Source organism: Aspergillus eucalypticola (assembly GCF_003184535.1).
Source record: "Aspergillus eucalypticola CBS 122712 chromosome Unknown BO83scaffold_34, whole genome shotgun sequence".
NCBI classification, from domain to species: Eukaryota; Fungi; Ascomycota; class Eurotiomycetes; order Eurotiales; family Aspergillaceae; genus Aspergillus; species Aspergillus eucalypticola.
This window is the reverse complement of record NW_020290308.1, coordinates 266,962-282,409: the sequence shown is the minus strand read 5'-3', so window position 1 is coordinate 282,409 and position 15,448 is coordinate 266,962. Positions and strand designations below refer to the sequence as shown.

The window sequence follows — 15,448 nt, the reverse complement described above, 5'->3', positions numbered from 1 at the left end:
AGAAACCTAGACATGATAACGAACATAGTAAAACAGAGGAGAATGAAAATGAAAAAGAAGTAGTAGACAAAGCAAAACACGGAGCACAGACTCAAAATACATACTGCTGTGGACGAACAGCAGAACCAAACCTCAGCCATCGTGCTGAGTATTATGTCCGTGGCCTTCAACATTGCCATCAAGAGACATGAAGACAGGGCTCGCATAAGTCACCAAGTCAATATCTCCTCTACTTAAAATCTGAGGATATGTCTGTATAGACTCATCAAAAGCTAGGATCACCGGGTTCTCGGTGTCTGTTCGCGCAGTTGACCCGTCCTCTTCATCCCAGTGAGGCGGGCTGATGAAACTGCTCTGAGAGTCATCCGATGACAAGTCAGGCTCATGGACAGCGTACGTCAGCTCACTCCGGGGCTGACTAGGGCTGCGATCAGGGGACCTTTCCAGTGATGGGGAGTAGAGAGATGCGAGACGCCGGGTACCTATCTGAGGATTGTTCTCCGGCAAAGGGTTCTCGATAACTATCTGGGGGATGCGAGGCGTGTGGATTTGACGTGTCTCGGTTTGAACATTGTCACTGTACATTAGGGGCAAAGCAGGGTTCACGGTGTGCATAAGAGCTACATCCTCCTGTGCAGCCCTATCTGCCAGCCAAGGGATATCATGCTGGTTGACCTCACAACATGTTAGGTAATGTAAGTCGCCCCATACTAAGGGGTTGAACCGCGATCTGTTGCGCAGTAGGTCGTCAACCAGATGCTTTACAGCATTCTTCAAGACATTCAGGCAATTTTCGACGAGTGTAACCTCGTCTTGCTTAATGGGCAGTATAATGAGGTTCGTCTGGAGGTCGAGTACCGGAAGATAGGCATTACCGCCAGCATTGATGGCGCGGTAGAACGCCGCCCCACCATCCAAAGAACGGTATGTCTGGTTTTCAGCAATGGAGTTGCCTAGCCACTGCTGATGGAAGGCCTTAGCCATCCACATGTAGATGTCTCTATCATGCGGATCAGCAACGGGATGGTTGATGATGTTCATTTCTATCATCCGTTTGTCGAATTGCAGATCTCTATGCTTTCTTTCACAAAGCTCACGGATCTGACCAGGGAGCAAAGCGTGGCCCTCATCTGTCACATAGTTCCAGCGGCCAACGATGTGAATAATGCCTTCTCGGAAGATCGTGGGTGACTGGATTCTTATAGCCAAGTTCACCCAACCGATCGGGTCATTTGAGATAGAATGATACAGCTCCTGCTCGTAGCCCTCCAGTGCTGCGCCGAGGATAGGAAAGATATAATCTTCCGCTTCGATCTCCGACGCCAGTTCAGCAACTCTCCAACTGTTTTCAAGAAAGTTTTTGTCCGGTCCATCGTCGTGGAGGATTGGCGGCAGCAAATAGAACATCCTAAACATGTTCTCCCAGCACCGACGGGTTTTCATGGGCCAAACTGGGATGTAGTCCACAGCCTGAAAGCCTCTTATTTCGCTCGTAAACTGGCGCGGCACCTGTAAGTGCTCGTTAGAATCCCAGCTGACACAGATAAACTCTGATCGTAAGGTGTCCACTTACCTGAAGCTGGAACACCCCAAATTTGTGTGCCGCTTCACCGATGAGATAGAGATTATAGACCCCTAGATGATTCATCCCCTGAATGTGTGGCACTGGCTGGACTTCGTCTGGCGGTCCTAGCAGGCATCTCAGAACCCTTGAGTGTTCGCAGAGCCTGTCCGAATGCAAGCGGTAGCCATACGGGTGGATGGTGAGCTTGGTGTCGCCATCAGCATAATTCGGAAAGTCCAAGACAGACATAGTCGATGCAACTGATGCTGGCTTCCAGGTACCTTTAGCTAAAGCAGTGCGAGAAGCAGTCTCTGGAATGGTGCAAAAAGAGAATCATGAGCAATATATAGCGGGGTGGCCTTGTGAACGACGCCGAGAGACTAGAGGTGACTGATTGCATCGTTGCCTTGAACTTGCTCGGTGCTTCACAATATACCAGTCCGGATCTCTATCATGAAAGACACAAGTGTTATATGGTGAATGAGTGGACAGAGGCCAACTTGGGTGCGTGTTACAATTCGAAATCACTGGCACAAGTTGAAACAAAAACAAAAGACAATTTGAGTGGCGGGCTTCCGTATTGATAGTTGTATATAAAAGTTATGTACAAGGAAAGGGCTTTCACTCGGCATGCCGTCGTAACCGATACGAATACACAGGTTGTTGTTCCCCACGTATTGTAAAGGGGTACACGATGTGCTGAAGGCAATTGAGATAAGGTGAAAGCATCATTACAAGCAGATACCGGCAATGTTGGAGTCACGCTGCTTCAGCAAGTGAGATTCTATGATTTACATCAATCAGCTTTCTGTGCATACGATTCGGAGAGCAAGGCAAGGCATGCATGCAGACAGTCACTTGCAATTGGATAGCGTTTAAGGTGTGCGCAGGCAAGGGGTCAAGTACAAGATAACACACTGGCTTGACTTTGTAAGTCGATTATTATACCCTTGGGTCAATGCGAATAACCATCGAAGAACCAGCGAACCACAAAAAATAACGCCATATATGCTCATATCTACATATAGCTCGTGAACAGCATCACTGTATGTCATCAAAAGCTCCCGGCTGATATTCTCCTGAAATCAGTTGGCGCTCCATCGGACTCAACATGTAGGAGATGGTCGAAAAAACACCGATCGAAGAATGAAGACTGTGGCACAAACGCATGAGAATTCCACGACCAATACACCACAGAATAACCAGACAATGGAAACCAAAACCCAGCAAGGCAGAAAAGAGACAAAGCACAGCAATGGCTGGAATTACAACAGACAAAGCCAAAATGCCTCCTCGTAAATCCATCACGTTATAGCTTGGGTCGACCAAGCTTTACACCAAAGAAAAAGACGGCCGTGTGCCTCGCGCAATGGAGCGATAACCAGGCCAACCAAGAGCGCGAGGCAACGTCTCCATGGACGTTGGGTGGAAAGTCAAGAGTATATCAGAGATAGGATGGATGGATGTCCAGGAGAAATAATATCCGATGATCCAAGGATGTGGCTCCGGTAGTTGCAAATTGTTTCCGACAAACGATGATGCACGCTTTTCCTTCCGGTCTCATGTTCCTATACGCAAAGAAAGGAAGATTGGTCCTTCAGGGCTCTGAGGATAAGCAGAAGTGTGGATATATCTGCAAGATCCCAGGTACGATATACACTGTTAAGGACAAAGGGTTCATAGTATATACGCCCGTAGAAAGCAGACATTGACTTTCTTTACCTAGTCCGGCGAGGGGCTTCCCCGCCTCTGGCTGGTTGTGGCCTATTGCGGTCTGCCGGAGGGTATGATGCCTCAGGAGTGTATCTGGGATCCATTCCTATCCGAGGGTCCGGGGCTGTGGTAGTAGGGTAAGGGATCCCGCTGGTAACTGGAGAATAGTCCTGTTCGGTTTCATAGCCAGGCCCGGGATACCTGGGGGCATTGCTCCTTCCATTCTCATAAACATAGCCAGGGCCATACGTGTATGACGACGGGTGCATTTCAGCAGTCACCGGAGGTTGGCTGGAAGTAGTGTAGGGGATCTGACCACTAGGGTAGGGGTTCGGGGCAGATCCATAGGGTGAATGGTTGGGGCCGGTGTAAGTTGATGCAGGTGGGTACGGGGGACTTTGAGTCGCCTGGTACGATTGTGCATATGGATCCACCGGGAATGGCTGAGCAGTGGGAGGAGCTGAGTAGGCAGGCGGAGGGGATGGCCCTCCCTGCTGACGTCCTTCATGAATGGCAGATACCGGGTAGGACGCCGCGGGCATGCTGGGTGCCTGGGAATAGCCTAATTCTTGTTGGTAGCTACCTCTGGGATAGCCCTGGTCAGCCCGACGTAGAACATCGGCCTCCCACCGAGCCGAGTCTTTTTTGAGGTCAGCAATCATTTCCTGCAGCACGAGTTATTTGTTAGTCGGACACGTTCATTTTCGCCTGGGGAATACCACAAAACCAAAGACAACATACAGAGGTGAGATTCCGGTAGGCGCGAATGAAATAACCCTGACGACCCTGTTTTCCATCTAGTCAGTTACTGATTCGTCCAGAAGGCAGATCCCGCCCAAATGTTCGCGTCATTGTTCGTATAATCTTAGAGAATTGCATAGAAAAAGCAGCGGGGCACAGACATTGTGGTTTCCGGGTCTTACGAGCGCATCATTTCCAAGGTAACGGCAAATGTCTGCTTGGATGACTTCCCGGCTGATACCATCGCCAGGAATGAAGTATTCGTTTTGACGCTCCGGGCGCCCCTCATATCCAAGACGGCCAGTCATTTTTGTTTTTGTTTGTTCCAGGAAACGGTCTCCAGTATTAATGTAATTATAGGCAACGGGTCCAAATGGCCAAATGAGGTCCGGGAAGATCAGGAAGAGCCGACGGGTCCAGAGGAAGGTGGTGGCAGATGGTCTCTTTTAGGGAGATAGGGGGTGGGGGTTGATTTGAGGGGAAGAAGAAACAGCACGAAGTACAGTTCTATGAGACAGCGTCCGGAAACTCCAAGGCTGAGAAATAAGGCTAATCCGACTTTTGGTTGACACAAGCACACATGCAGAACACGAAAGGCGACTTAGAAGAGCGGTGGGAATCCTTGGTTATATGGCTCTTGCTCCGAGAGAATAAAAGAAACAAATCCCGGTAAGAGCGTGTCTTGTCCACGGAGGTTGTCAAGGATGGATGCAAGGTATATAGGTCACTTCCAGCATTAAGCAAGTCGCAAACGAAAGAGACAGTAACGTCCTTCAATAGGTCCGGTGGGTGAGGAAGAGACGAGAGAGCTCAACGTGTGAATGTGAACTTCGGAAAGATGGAGAATAATCTCAGGTGAATATGAGAAGAGGGAGATGAGGGAGAAAAATGGCCTTTATTTTTCTCCTGGGTGGAATCTCCGGTTCTTTTGAACAATGGGTGGATTGTGTATTTTCACTTCAATGCTCCCGGACACAGACTCTATTACCTTTTGAACTGGCAGGAAATAAACCAGGCCAGAGGGGAAGAGAGAGAGAGGGAGGGAGGGAGTGAAGAAAGGGGAGAGAGAGGTGGAGGAATGAGGAAAGAAAGAGAGAGAGAGAAGCAGGAGAGGTTTCGGAGTCGGGGGGTGGGAGGAGGAGGCGGGAGGAAGAAGGTTTGTATGGGAGGTTACGGCGGCGAAAAGAGAAGGGGGGAAAAAGAGAAAAGGGAAAAAAAAAAAAAATGAGACAAGCCGGGGAGGAAAAAAAGATAAGAGGGCGAGAAACCTGCAGGGCGGGCGGCGAAAGAGGAGCAGCGAGCGACTAACTAGTCTCGTAAGTAGTAGTAGTAGTAAGTTACTGTGTATCTAATGAATGACAAGACACAAGAGGGAAAGAGGGAAAGAGGGAAGACGAGAGAGGGGGGGCGGGCAGCCAGTGGAGTATCGGGAAGGTGAAGCTGGCCGAGGGGAATGATTGGGATGATTGGGCTGTTGGGCCATCTTTGGGCTGCCTGGCCATGTCTGGTGCCACGACTGACTCCACCCAACCCGACGATTAGACCCTCTCCGGCAGCACGATGAGCGCGCGATGACTCCCACTAGAAACTTGCATCGACTAATGAGGCGTAGCCGCCGGGGTCATGGAAGGCGATGGTGCAGACGATTTTCCTGCCCTTACCCGTGCGGCTTGATTGTGAATAGTATGGATGGATATTATTATTGCTGATGCAGCTGGTGGGATGCTGACGCTGACCCATGGGCAATGATGATGCGGATGGCGTTCGAGGATCTCCCCTATTAGGGCGGCGAACTGGTGGAAAATAATTCTTTTCTAATATTATTTTCGATCTTGAATATATTCATGAATATTCGATTTCTCTTAATGGAGTGCATTAATTCAGTAAATAATAATAATCATATATTTTCTACTAATAATTAACTGAATAGTTGAGTAATCAAAAAGCATTAACTAATAAATCAACAACATGAATATCGCCTTATTTCACTATTATCTCTGATTTTCTTTTCTCTAAATGTGCTCATGGTAGTTGTTGGCAGTCAGTCCCATAGTTGGGTAGATAGATCCCTACTATTTACTTAGACTTCTACATATTCCCGAAGAATCACGAGCCACGGTTGATTGAACCGCGGAGAAATTCTGCCCGTTTGGGTGTCCGGCGATGGATCCATGGATAGCCGCTCAACGGTAATACTAGTAAGTAGTATCATAATTGCGGGCAGCGATATAACATGATAATACTTGGATAGCCTCATTATTGTATGCTCCCTTTCAATAGTAAGCTAATAGTTCTCAGCCTACTTCTTGCTGTTCCTGCACTGCACAAGTAATGCTTGCTTCCACCCACCAACCAGATAGATGCACGACGGAGAAGAAGAACCTTGCAGTTACTTACTCACTTTGTATCTCAACGGTTCCCCCGGCTCTCGTCGGTCTGCCCAGCGTTGGATGACTCAGCCGCAACTACACACAGAAAGGGTTCATTCCCAGTGGTACGGAGGACGGAGTACCGGCACAAATAAATAAATTGTGCGTCCATATTGTTAATTGCGGTGACACTGATGATGATGATGACAGGAGACTGCAGTTGAAACTATTTGCTGCGAGGCATCAAAATGCAGTCAGGGATATGTACGGGGTAGTATATCACAACCATTCAGAGTTATTGGTCGAAGTTGTTACATTGACTGGGCGCTCTTGCTTTTGTGCACCTGCACGATTGAGAACCTCAAAGCTACTGCTACCTTTTTGACCACATATCTTGTTAATATTGCTGCACATTTTGAGTCGTTAGCGGCTGCCTGCCTTACGGGAATCACCCCCCAGCTTGATCAGCTTGATGAAGGGAATGGGGAGGGGGCTGGGCTTGGTAACTGACCAAACCAAAGTACCACAAAGTAAGAGGCTTGCTACGGAACTGCTACTTCCCTATACCCATGCAGAACGACAACGGAAGTACTACCAACTCCATCGTTAGCAGAGAAAGGAACTAGACTAGGCACGGAGTACTCCGTAGCCCAGACAAGGGTTTTTCACGTCGTTTTGGTCGCATCTGGTACCTGCAAGGTAGCGACTAGCCTGCTCACACAGAGAGGAAAAGTACAACTAGTCGATTGGGTACTTTGTGCTCCCGCTCAATCTGCAACTAAAGAACCCAAGGATCTGTCGCTGCCGAACCCGTCCTTGTCACCAGCCAGTTAAATTGGCGCCCGGGGTGGACACTACAGGTTGGGCAGGAATGCGTGGCGGCTTTGGGCACTAATCCGCCCGTTTGTGTCCCTGCCACTAGTAATCTATCTCTCTTTCTCTCTCTCTCTCTCTCTCTCTTTTTCTTTTGCCCGCTCTCCACTCCCATCCAAGGAAGGTTACCCTCCTCAGTCACTCAATCATTCTCCTCCTTCAGGATCATCCTCGATCCTCCATTCAAGTGGGCTGGGGATGGGCAAAACCCATGAATGAGAACTTTCCATTCATCCCGCTTAGAGCGCTTGATTGGGGGGGGCGTTTCTTGTGATGGCTGGCTCGCTTGTTTGGTTCCCGGTGGGAATTCCAATCTTGGTACTACTACTAATTTAATGTGGTGACTTGTGAGTCTATCTGACAGGGATCTATATGAGTGAAGCGGAGAAGGGTGTGGGAATCATCCCACTTTGGTATCGATCGAAATGAGATGAAGAATACACAGTAGAGGAAGACTTCTCGGTGAATCTAGAAGATTACAAATATCTACCTATTATTCTAAGGAGAAGAAAGAAAAAATATGGAATGTATACCAGAAATTGAGCGAATAGCAACAGCATCTCGTAATTCTCCTTCCACAACTTCGTATCCCTCTTGGGTAGTCCGAACTGTAAGGATAGTAGACAGGAGAGTACGTAGTACGTCTTCACAGTTCACACACACACCCACAGCCCCCTCCTCCCCATAAAGCAATCTGGCAAGAACACTTGACCATCCTTGGCCAGCTGCATGATCGACATCTCGGTTCCCTTACAGCAACTGGTCGGATGTTCCTTGATTCGCGACCACACCCTCAGAGGGTGAACAGCCACCGACGGACCTAACTAACCGGTCTTTGCGGTCTCGAAGCATGGCATCTGGCTTCTGTAACACCATCAGATGCTCCCTGTTGCCTTCTTGGGGTTTATTTAACTTTGCTTCGCGCGGCTGTCACCCTCCTTCACACACACACACAAAATCCCCATCACGCCAACTGTGTCCCGACATGGAGTGTCACACACTTTCCCGACCCATTTTCAGAGTCCGGCAGGCGACAAGGCGTATTTTTCCCACCACCGAGGGGTCACCATTCCCAATAGTATAGTATAGTATCAGCATGGCGGTGAGACCCCATGTACCAAGTTTTGGGGACCCATCTATTGCTCGAATGACATCCGTCCAGGTGTCTACTTTGTCGCATGGTCTCCATAGTGGCTGCATCAACCCTATCGAGTTCGCAGGTGAAGAAAAAGAGGCATACATGCTGTACTTAGTGATCATGCATATGCTGCCTGCTCAAATCAGATCACAGTTAATCTCACCGAAGACTCATGCATTAACATTTAATAGTGTGAAATGCATGAAGCGCCATAGAGATATTGCATTCTCAGTCAGTTCTACAGTCTGCGGTCTTGCAGTCTGGAAAACTCAAGGCTATCGAATGATACTGTTGCCTTCATTTGACAACTGACTCGGCAGATGCCTTGAGTAAGACATCTAGAGGGGGCAAGAGAATGGGTGCCCGACACTCTGTCTTGTGTTTTCGATGAGGAGATCATGCCAATAAACACTGGCGAGGACCATGTGACCGACCAAGCTTGAGAGATATTGAGAATCTGAGTTTGATGATATCATCCCTTCATCTGATCAGAGGTCCGACATGCACCTCATGACTTCCCGTTCATCGTTGGGATGAAATCAATTCTCTATCAGTAAAGTCTTTTCATTGATTCCTTATTTGCATTAGCTAAATGATCCTTCCTTGTGTGGTCGGGAACACGCATAAACGCATTTACTGCTCCTTATAGCTATAGCGGTGTCGTCAGTACTCTGATAGTTCGTAGATTGTAAGCAAAGCGAGTAAGGAGCAGATTTGAATTAAAACTTAGAGTAATACCTAGCGTCATCAAGCTAGAACGAGTTCCATAGGTCATCTGATGCACACTAGAAGGATGAAATCGAGCAAAAGGAGACATACCAGGACATCCGCTGTGTCGATTAGATTGACTCGATCGCGATGCAGCCGTTCGACCAATCTAAACTAATCCTCTTTGGGAAATGGTCTTCCCGAGTCAACGGTTGCAACTTCAGATCTTGGCTTCCAGCGCGGAGTTCAGCCCGACTTCTTCACGGAAGGAGGTCTCACATCCAAAGATACAGCAATCTGATCTCATTTGACGTGAAAGCCGCTATTCTACGTTCCGCAATGACTATAGCACTACCCTTTTCAATATGTCACACTCTTCCCCGGAACCCGTCCCGTCGACTTTTACGTCCGCCGATTCCTTGAAGACCCAATCACGCTACACCTATCGTCACCTACAGCTTCTCCGTCAAAGTTCAACAGCAACACCCCTGCGAGTGATTGCTCATGTCGATCTCGATGCCTTCTACGCACAATGTGAAATGGTGCGCCTGAGGACACCCCGCACGGTCCCTTTAGCTGTACGACAATGGGACTCGCTCATTGCGATAAATTATCCAGCCCGATCCTTCGGTATAACGAGAATGATATCGGCAGCAGAGGCTAAGAAGCTATGTCCGGATATTATCCTACAACATGTGGCCACGTTCCGAGAAGGAGAAGGTGGGAAATGGGCATACAGAAACGATGCGTTCAACCGGATGAACACCGATAAGGTGTGTCTCGATCCATACCGGGCGGAATCGCGCAAAATTTTGAAGGTGATGAAGGAGGAACTGGCGAGATGGCATAGGGAGCTGGTTGGTGACGAACAGGGGGCTGGCGCTCAGTCTACCGTACAGCACGCTGGTCTTGAAAAAGCTAGCGTTGATGAAGTCTTCATTGATCTGTCACCTCTTGTGCACGGTGTCCTCCTTCAACGGTATCCTGAACTGGGAGCTGAACTGCAAGGCGATGACCGAGTCACTCCACTCCCTGTCCCACCTACGACTGCGCTCGAGTGGGACTTCGAGGATTGTTTGATCGATCTGGACGAAAATGAGACGGAAGTTGATGACCCTGACTGGGATGACATCGCTACGCTGATAGGCTCTGAAATTGTTCGGTCGGTCAGGGCAGCTGTTTGGGATCGGCTCCAATACACTTGCTCTGCGGGTGTTGCCAAGAACAAGATGATGGCAAAATTAGGGAGCGCCTGCAACAAGCCGAACAAGCAGACCATTGTTCGGAACCGTGCTGTACAACGATTTCTCAGTGGCTACAAATTCACAAAGATTAGGATGCTTGGGGGTAAGCTTGGTGACCAGGTTACCGCAATGTTTGGAACAGAACAAGTGAGCGACCTTCTGAAGGTGTCTCTCGAGCAATTTCGCGCCAAACTGGATGACGATACTGCTACCTGGCTTTATGGAATCATCCGGGGAGAAGACAAAAGTGAGGTCAACTCGCGGACCCAAATCAAATCGATGCTTTCAGCCAAGTCGTTCAGGCCGAGCATAAATTCGGTTGACCAGGCAGACAAATGGCTTAGTATTTTTGCGGCCGATATTTTTGGCCGCCTTGTTGAAGATGGCGTTCTTGAGCACAAGCGCCGCCCAAAAACAGTTGCTGTGCATCACCGACAAGGAGCACAGGTTCGCTCCCGTCAACTTCCCATTCCCGGATCAGTACCCATCGATGAAACATTGCTCTTTGAGCTTGGGAAAACACTCTTCCGGCAGGTCATAACAGACGGACGTGCATGGCCCTGCGCCAATCTCTCCTTGAGCGTTGGTGGATTCGAAGACGGCGTCTCGAAGAACCGGGCAATAGACTCTTTCCTCCTTCGCGGTGAACAGGCAAAAGCCTCACAACCGAAGAGGGATCTGATGGCTGAAGAGTCGTCGGATGCTCAGCAACCCGATGAGAAACGCCAGAAGCTGGAAACTAATGGCATTAAGCGGTTTTTCCTCAAGCCGCCGGAGACTGACCTACACCCTGACCAGGATGATCCTGAAGCAGAAGATATGGGAACCGAGCTCAACGAGCATACAGATTCAGCCCTTCAGGCCAAGGACCCCTCATCTGAGCTAATAGCAACGTTGCCAGAGGGTTATACCTGCAGTCGCTGCGGGAGCGTACTACCAGAGCACGAGAGGGGTGAACATGATGATTGGCACTTTGCCAAAGACCTGGCAGATGAAGAACGACAGGCATCCAGCGTTCCTCAACAGTCTCCAGTACCCACAAGCAAACCCGGAGCATCTAATGCTCGTAATAAGGCCAATCGTAGCAATCGGGGTAAGCCAGAGAAGGGGCAGACTCGTCTCAAATTCGGGTAAGGCTTAACCTTATATGTAACGAGATATCAATATATAGTATATAATCCAGGATCAAGTACCGTCAGATCCTTTGAAATTCAAAATAGAATTGAACGCTGTGTGTCTCACGTTTCAGTTTTTATCACTGAATACTGGTAGCCTCAGGTCACGATTCCCCAATTGTGTTTAACTCAAGGCACCAACCTCCATTAGTACACAATATATAGTTTGAAACGAGCCACAGATTACTTCTGTACCCACATTACTTACCAGTGCCACTAACTAGTAACTACACTACCATACCAACAACATCAAAGGTGCTATTTAGCATCTCATTGGAGAAAGAACTGGAAACCAGCATCGCCAATCATCGATCAGACCTACTCTGTTTTAGTTGTGGCGATGAATAATATATCATCATCATCATCATCATCATCATCATCATACTACTACTCAGCCAACAACATGCGATTCCGCCAGCTGAACCACGGTTCCACGACTTCGCTAGGCTTTCTCACTAGTAATCAACTCTATATATCATTTCCACATGGCTTGAAGATCCATACAAGCCATTTGAATCATTCATCCACCAGCTAAAAGGATAATGTGGTGGCTCGTATCCAACGAGCATTGGGAAGATTTCTCGGGCAGAGAACCCGTGCTGCAGCATGACATCAGCCGACTCAGCCGCGGGGTCGCTTCCAGGCTGGACTCGCTCGGATGCCTATCATCTTGCAACCAGATATTTTCCGTCACTGACATAATAGGAATAACGTTATCGTCAGGCTGATTTTCCTACGGTGGAATGACTTGATCGTCTCCTGCTAGTGCCGTGCTTCTGTCGCAAAGCAGCTGCTCTTGCCTCCTGCCTGCTTCGTCGCTCATACAGCTGCTAAGGAACGTCGCACACCAGCCTTAACCGCCTAGCGAGAACCTGCTGTTTACCCTTTACATGTCGCTCTTTGATAAATCTATTTAGTGCGCATATCTTTAGCCATTGTGGCATTTCTTTATTCTTAACGACACACCATGCCTCGACGAGGTCGTGCTCGAGAATACGACGAGGAGGACATGTACGAGGTTGAGCGTGATGTGTATCCACGACGAGGCAGGGATGAGCGTTTCTTCGAGGAAGATATAAGATACAAACGTCGAGGATCTGAGGGACTACCGCTTGACAAACTTGAACGCTTACACCTGGAAGCTCAAAGAAAACCGGAGATTTTACGTGAGCCTCATGGCTATCCTCGTGATTTAGCGCCACCAATCCTGAGGCGTGAGCCAGAAGACCTTGAACCACCTCGTGAGAGACCGCGCCGCTTGAAGAGAGACTGGGATGAACAACCCCCTCTTCGCGGACGGCCTCGTTCGAGGGACCGGGATATAGAGGAGATCACGTTTCGCGAGGAAACAGACCGAAGATACACTGATAGCGAGTCCGACAGTGATATCGTTGTTGTACCGAGAAAAGAACGGCCGGTGCATCGACACAGGTATGAGGTTCCAGAGGCTGCACCTAAACCACGCAGTCGGAGTCTTCTGGAGGAAAGGAGACTGCGAGAACTGGATTATAAGCAAGGTGACGTGCGGCTTCGAAGGCCCGATGTGGAGGAACACCATAGGAGGCACCGCAGTGGCCCTTTCTATGAGAGGTCATCGCATTCGCGACACAGGCACAGATCACACCGACACAAAAGTTTAGATGATGCTGACGACGAGCTCGATGAAGAGGTCGATGAAGAGGAAGTCTCATTCTGGGACCCTAGGGAAAGAAGACCTGAGCGAAGTGTTGAGGAAAAGGAGATTATCTTCGAAAGACGGGAAAGGTCGTCATCTCCAGAAATTGCAATCCCTAGAGTTCCATCGCCGGGGCATGGTAGACCTATTCGTGATGGTAAGAGTTGTTCTCTTCCTTATGTATCCCAGCATTGGTCATTCACATTCATTCGTAGGTTTTAGAACAAAGCCTAGCATGCCTCGAGCTCATAGCCCTGAGATCACACTTACAGAAGCAGAATTTCGCGAACGGTATGTCTGGACAAGCCATATCTTCAACTATAACCCGCTCACCTTTGAATAGTGAGATACGCCGGAAAGGACGACGGGATAAAGAAGAGATACTCTTTCTTCGACGAGAGGAAGAGGAATTCCCTCAACCTCGGCGGGAAAAGGTTGTACCTATCGACCCTCCGAGGCCTAGGTCAATGGAGCGCGAAAAGGAAAGGCTTACAGTGATACGGCGGGATGGTAGCCGAGAGTCCCTCGTCGAGGAAGAATTTGAAGAAGAGGATTTCTACAGGCTCCGTGGGCATCGCACGCCTCCTAGGAAGGAAATTAAGACCATGGAGGAGCTGGATATCGTCAGAGCCGAACCCAAGGAAGAGAAACGGACTGAGATAGTGGCACAAGAAATCAAGCCTTCACGATACGGAGATCGTGAGTCTAAGCTTGTTGTTAAAGACGTGAAAGAGTCTGACAATATCCCGGAACGACAACTTGGGCGAATAGGACGACGATACGTTGGACTCAAAGACCGTCGTGACGGCCTTTGGACGGAGATTACGAAGGACCTGATAGTGAGAGAGGCCCTTGAGCGGTCTGGCTATGAGTATGAGGAGACGGAGTCCTTCTATTACATATTTTCCTACCTCGAGCAGGCATGTTTCACTTTTCTTTGTGTGCCACCTGTCTATCCCCTACTGACAGACCTGCATAGAACGACGTCGACGCACTGATTGAACGCTCGGAAGAGATTCGGCGTGCACGCCGTCGTCGAATTCAAGAGATCCACCGTGAGCGAGCAGCTCTGCCTCGTGTAGCTGCTCCTCCTCCTCCTCCACCACCTCTGATACCTGCAGCCGAGAAAGCAGCGCCCCTGCTTCTCGACAACCAACCACCACCTCCCCGCTTCGTTCGGGATGAGCGGAGAAAGAAGGAACGGGATCTTGTCGTCGAGGGCAACCGCTGGAGGGGCCCTCAGCGCCCAGGGCGGTGGTGAAACAGCGGACTTTTTTTTTGTTGGACTTATACTACAGCTCCAATATACCCTGGTCGGATGCAGACCCGAGACTGTTTGGGTTCCCAGATACCCGTGTTGCCGTTGTTGTTGTCAGGTTCCAGACCACATCATAATTGTCTATATACCCTCACCTTGGATGAAGCAATATATGAATAGTATCTAGTACCTTGCTTGGTTGCTTACTTGCTAACTAACCACCTAAACCAAAGACAGTAAACCATAAACAATAACAACAAGAACAATTAATCAAAAGAGAACCAACAACAGCCCCAACCCAAACCCACTAAACAATCCAAATCAACCAACACAATCGCACCGTGCTGCTGCTGCTGCTGCGCCTCACCTCCAACAACAAGCCGAATCAAGCCAAGCCACGCCAACGACAACAAGCAGTAGTAGCAGCCCCCAATCCCAATTCATTCCCTACTTACCATTCTCGCTTGCAACCCGTCTACTACCAAGAAAAAAAAATATCAAATTGAAACCTAAGCAAAAGCATAGCATATACCCAAATCAGCCTCACAACCCGTCCATGCAGATGATCATGCATTACGGAGTTAACACACATACTTGTATCTGTGTTGTATGTCATGTATGTATCTACAGGGATGAGGAAAAGTAACATAAATAAGTATGTACTTGTATGTACCTTATGTTTCAAAATTTCGGGGATTCGGCCCCCGTTAATTTGACGAGTCACAATAGGATTTTTTTTTTTTTTCTTCTTCTCTTTTTTTGTTTTTGGGATGGTTTGCTTTGGTTGTGGAGGAATTTACTGTATGTGGTAGGTACTTGGTTTATGTTATGTGTGGGTAGTTGGTTTCTTTGAATAGTGATGGGGATTCGAGGGATGGGAAGGAATGGGGGGAGTTCATGTGATGTGTCTATTCACTATTGTTGCTATTAATTGAGCGGAGTGGTATATTTAGGGATGATGGGTGTGTGTGTGTGTGTGTGTGTGTGTGA

The 15,448-nt window shown here is 48.6% G+C and overlaps 4 protein-coding genes across 4 annotated transcripts; 2 read left to right on the top strand and 2 right to left on the bottom strand.

Annotated features, from left to right (window-relative positions):
• Positions 1 to 132: 132 nt before the first annotated feature.
• On the bottom strand, positions 133 to 1,813 carry BO83DRAFT_323625 (uncharacterized protein; the record flags this gene model as incomplete). The annotated part of the gene is made up of 2 exons (XM_025527943.1): positions 133 to 1,509; positions 1,550 to 1,813. The coding sequence occupies 2 exons, from the start codon at positions 1,811 to 1,813 to the stop codon at positions 133 to 135; spliced, it is 1,641 nt and encodes a 546-aa protein (XP_025383466.1).
• A 1,469-nt stretch (positions 1,814 to 3,282) lies between these two features.
• Positions 3,283 to 4,326, bottom strand: BO83DRAFT_323512 (putative transcription factor RfeG; the record flags this gene model as incomplete). The annotated part of the gene is made up of 3 exons (XM_025527937.1): positions 3,283 to 3,942; positions 4,019 to 4,063; positions 4,180 to 4,326. 3 exons carry the CDS (start codon positions 4,324 to 4,326, stop codon positions 3,283 to 3,285), a joined length of 852 nt encoding a protein of 283 aa, XP_025383465.1.
• A 4,765-nt stretch (positions 4,327 to 9,091) lies between these two features.
• BO83DRAFT_152985 (DNA-directed DNA polymerase eta) lies at positions 9,092 to 11,675 on the top strand. Its single transcript, XM_025526251.1, has one exon. The coding sequence runs from the start codon at positions 9,472 to 9,474 to the stop codon at positions 11,482 to 11,484; it is 2,013 nt and encodes a 670-aa protein (XP_025383464.1). The 5' UTR covers positions 9,092 to 9,471; the 3' UTR covers positions 11,485 to 11,675.
• An 817-nt stretch (positions 11,676 to 12,492) lies between these two features.
• BO83DRAFT_323485 (uncharacterized protein) lies at positions 12,493 to 14,461 on the top strand (the record flags this gene model as incomplete). The annotated part of the gene is made up of 5 exons (XM_025527936.1): positions 12,493 to 13,115; positions 13,161 to 13,357; positions 13,416 to 13,491; positions 13,544 to 14,039; positions 14,180 to 14,461. 5 exons carry the CDS (start codon positions 12,493 to 12,495, stop codon positions 14,459 to 14,461), a joined length of 1,674 nt encoding a protein of 557 aa, XP_025383463.1.
• Positions 14,462 to 15,448: the final 987 nt, after the last annotated feature.

Bases quoted from the DNA above. Each gene is read 5' to 3' on its own strand.
- BO83DRAFT_152985 (XM_025526251.1), top strand. From the start codon at position 9,472: ATGTCACACTCTTCCCCGGAACCCGTCCCGTCGACTTTTACGTCCGCC.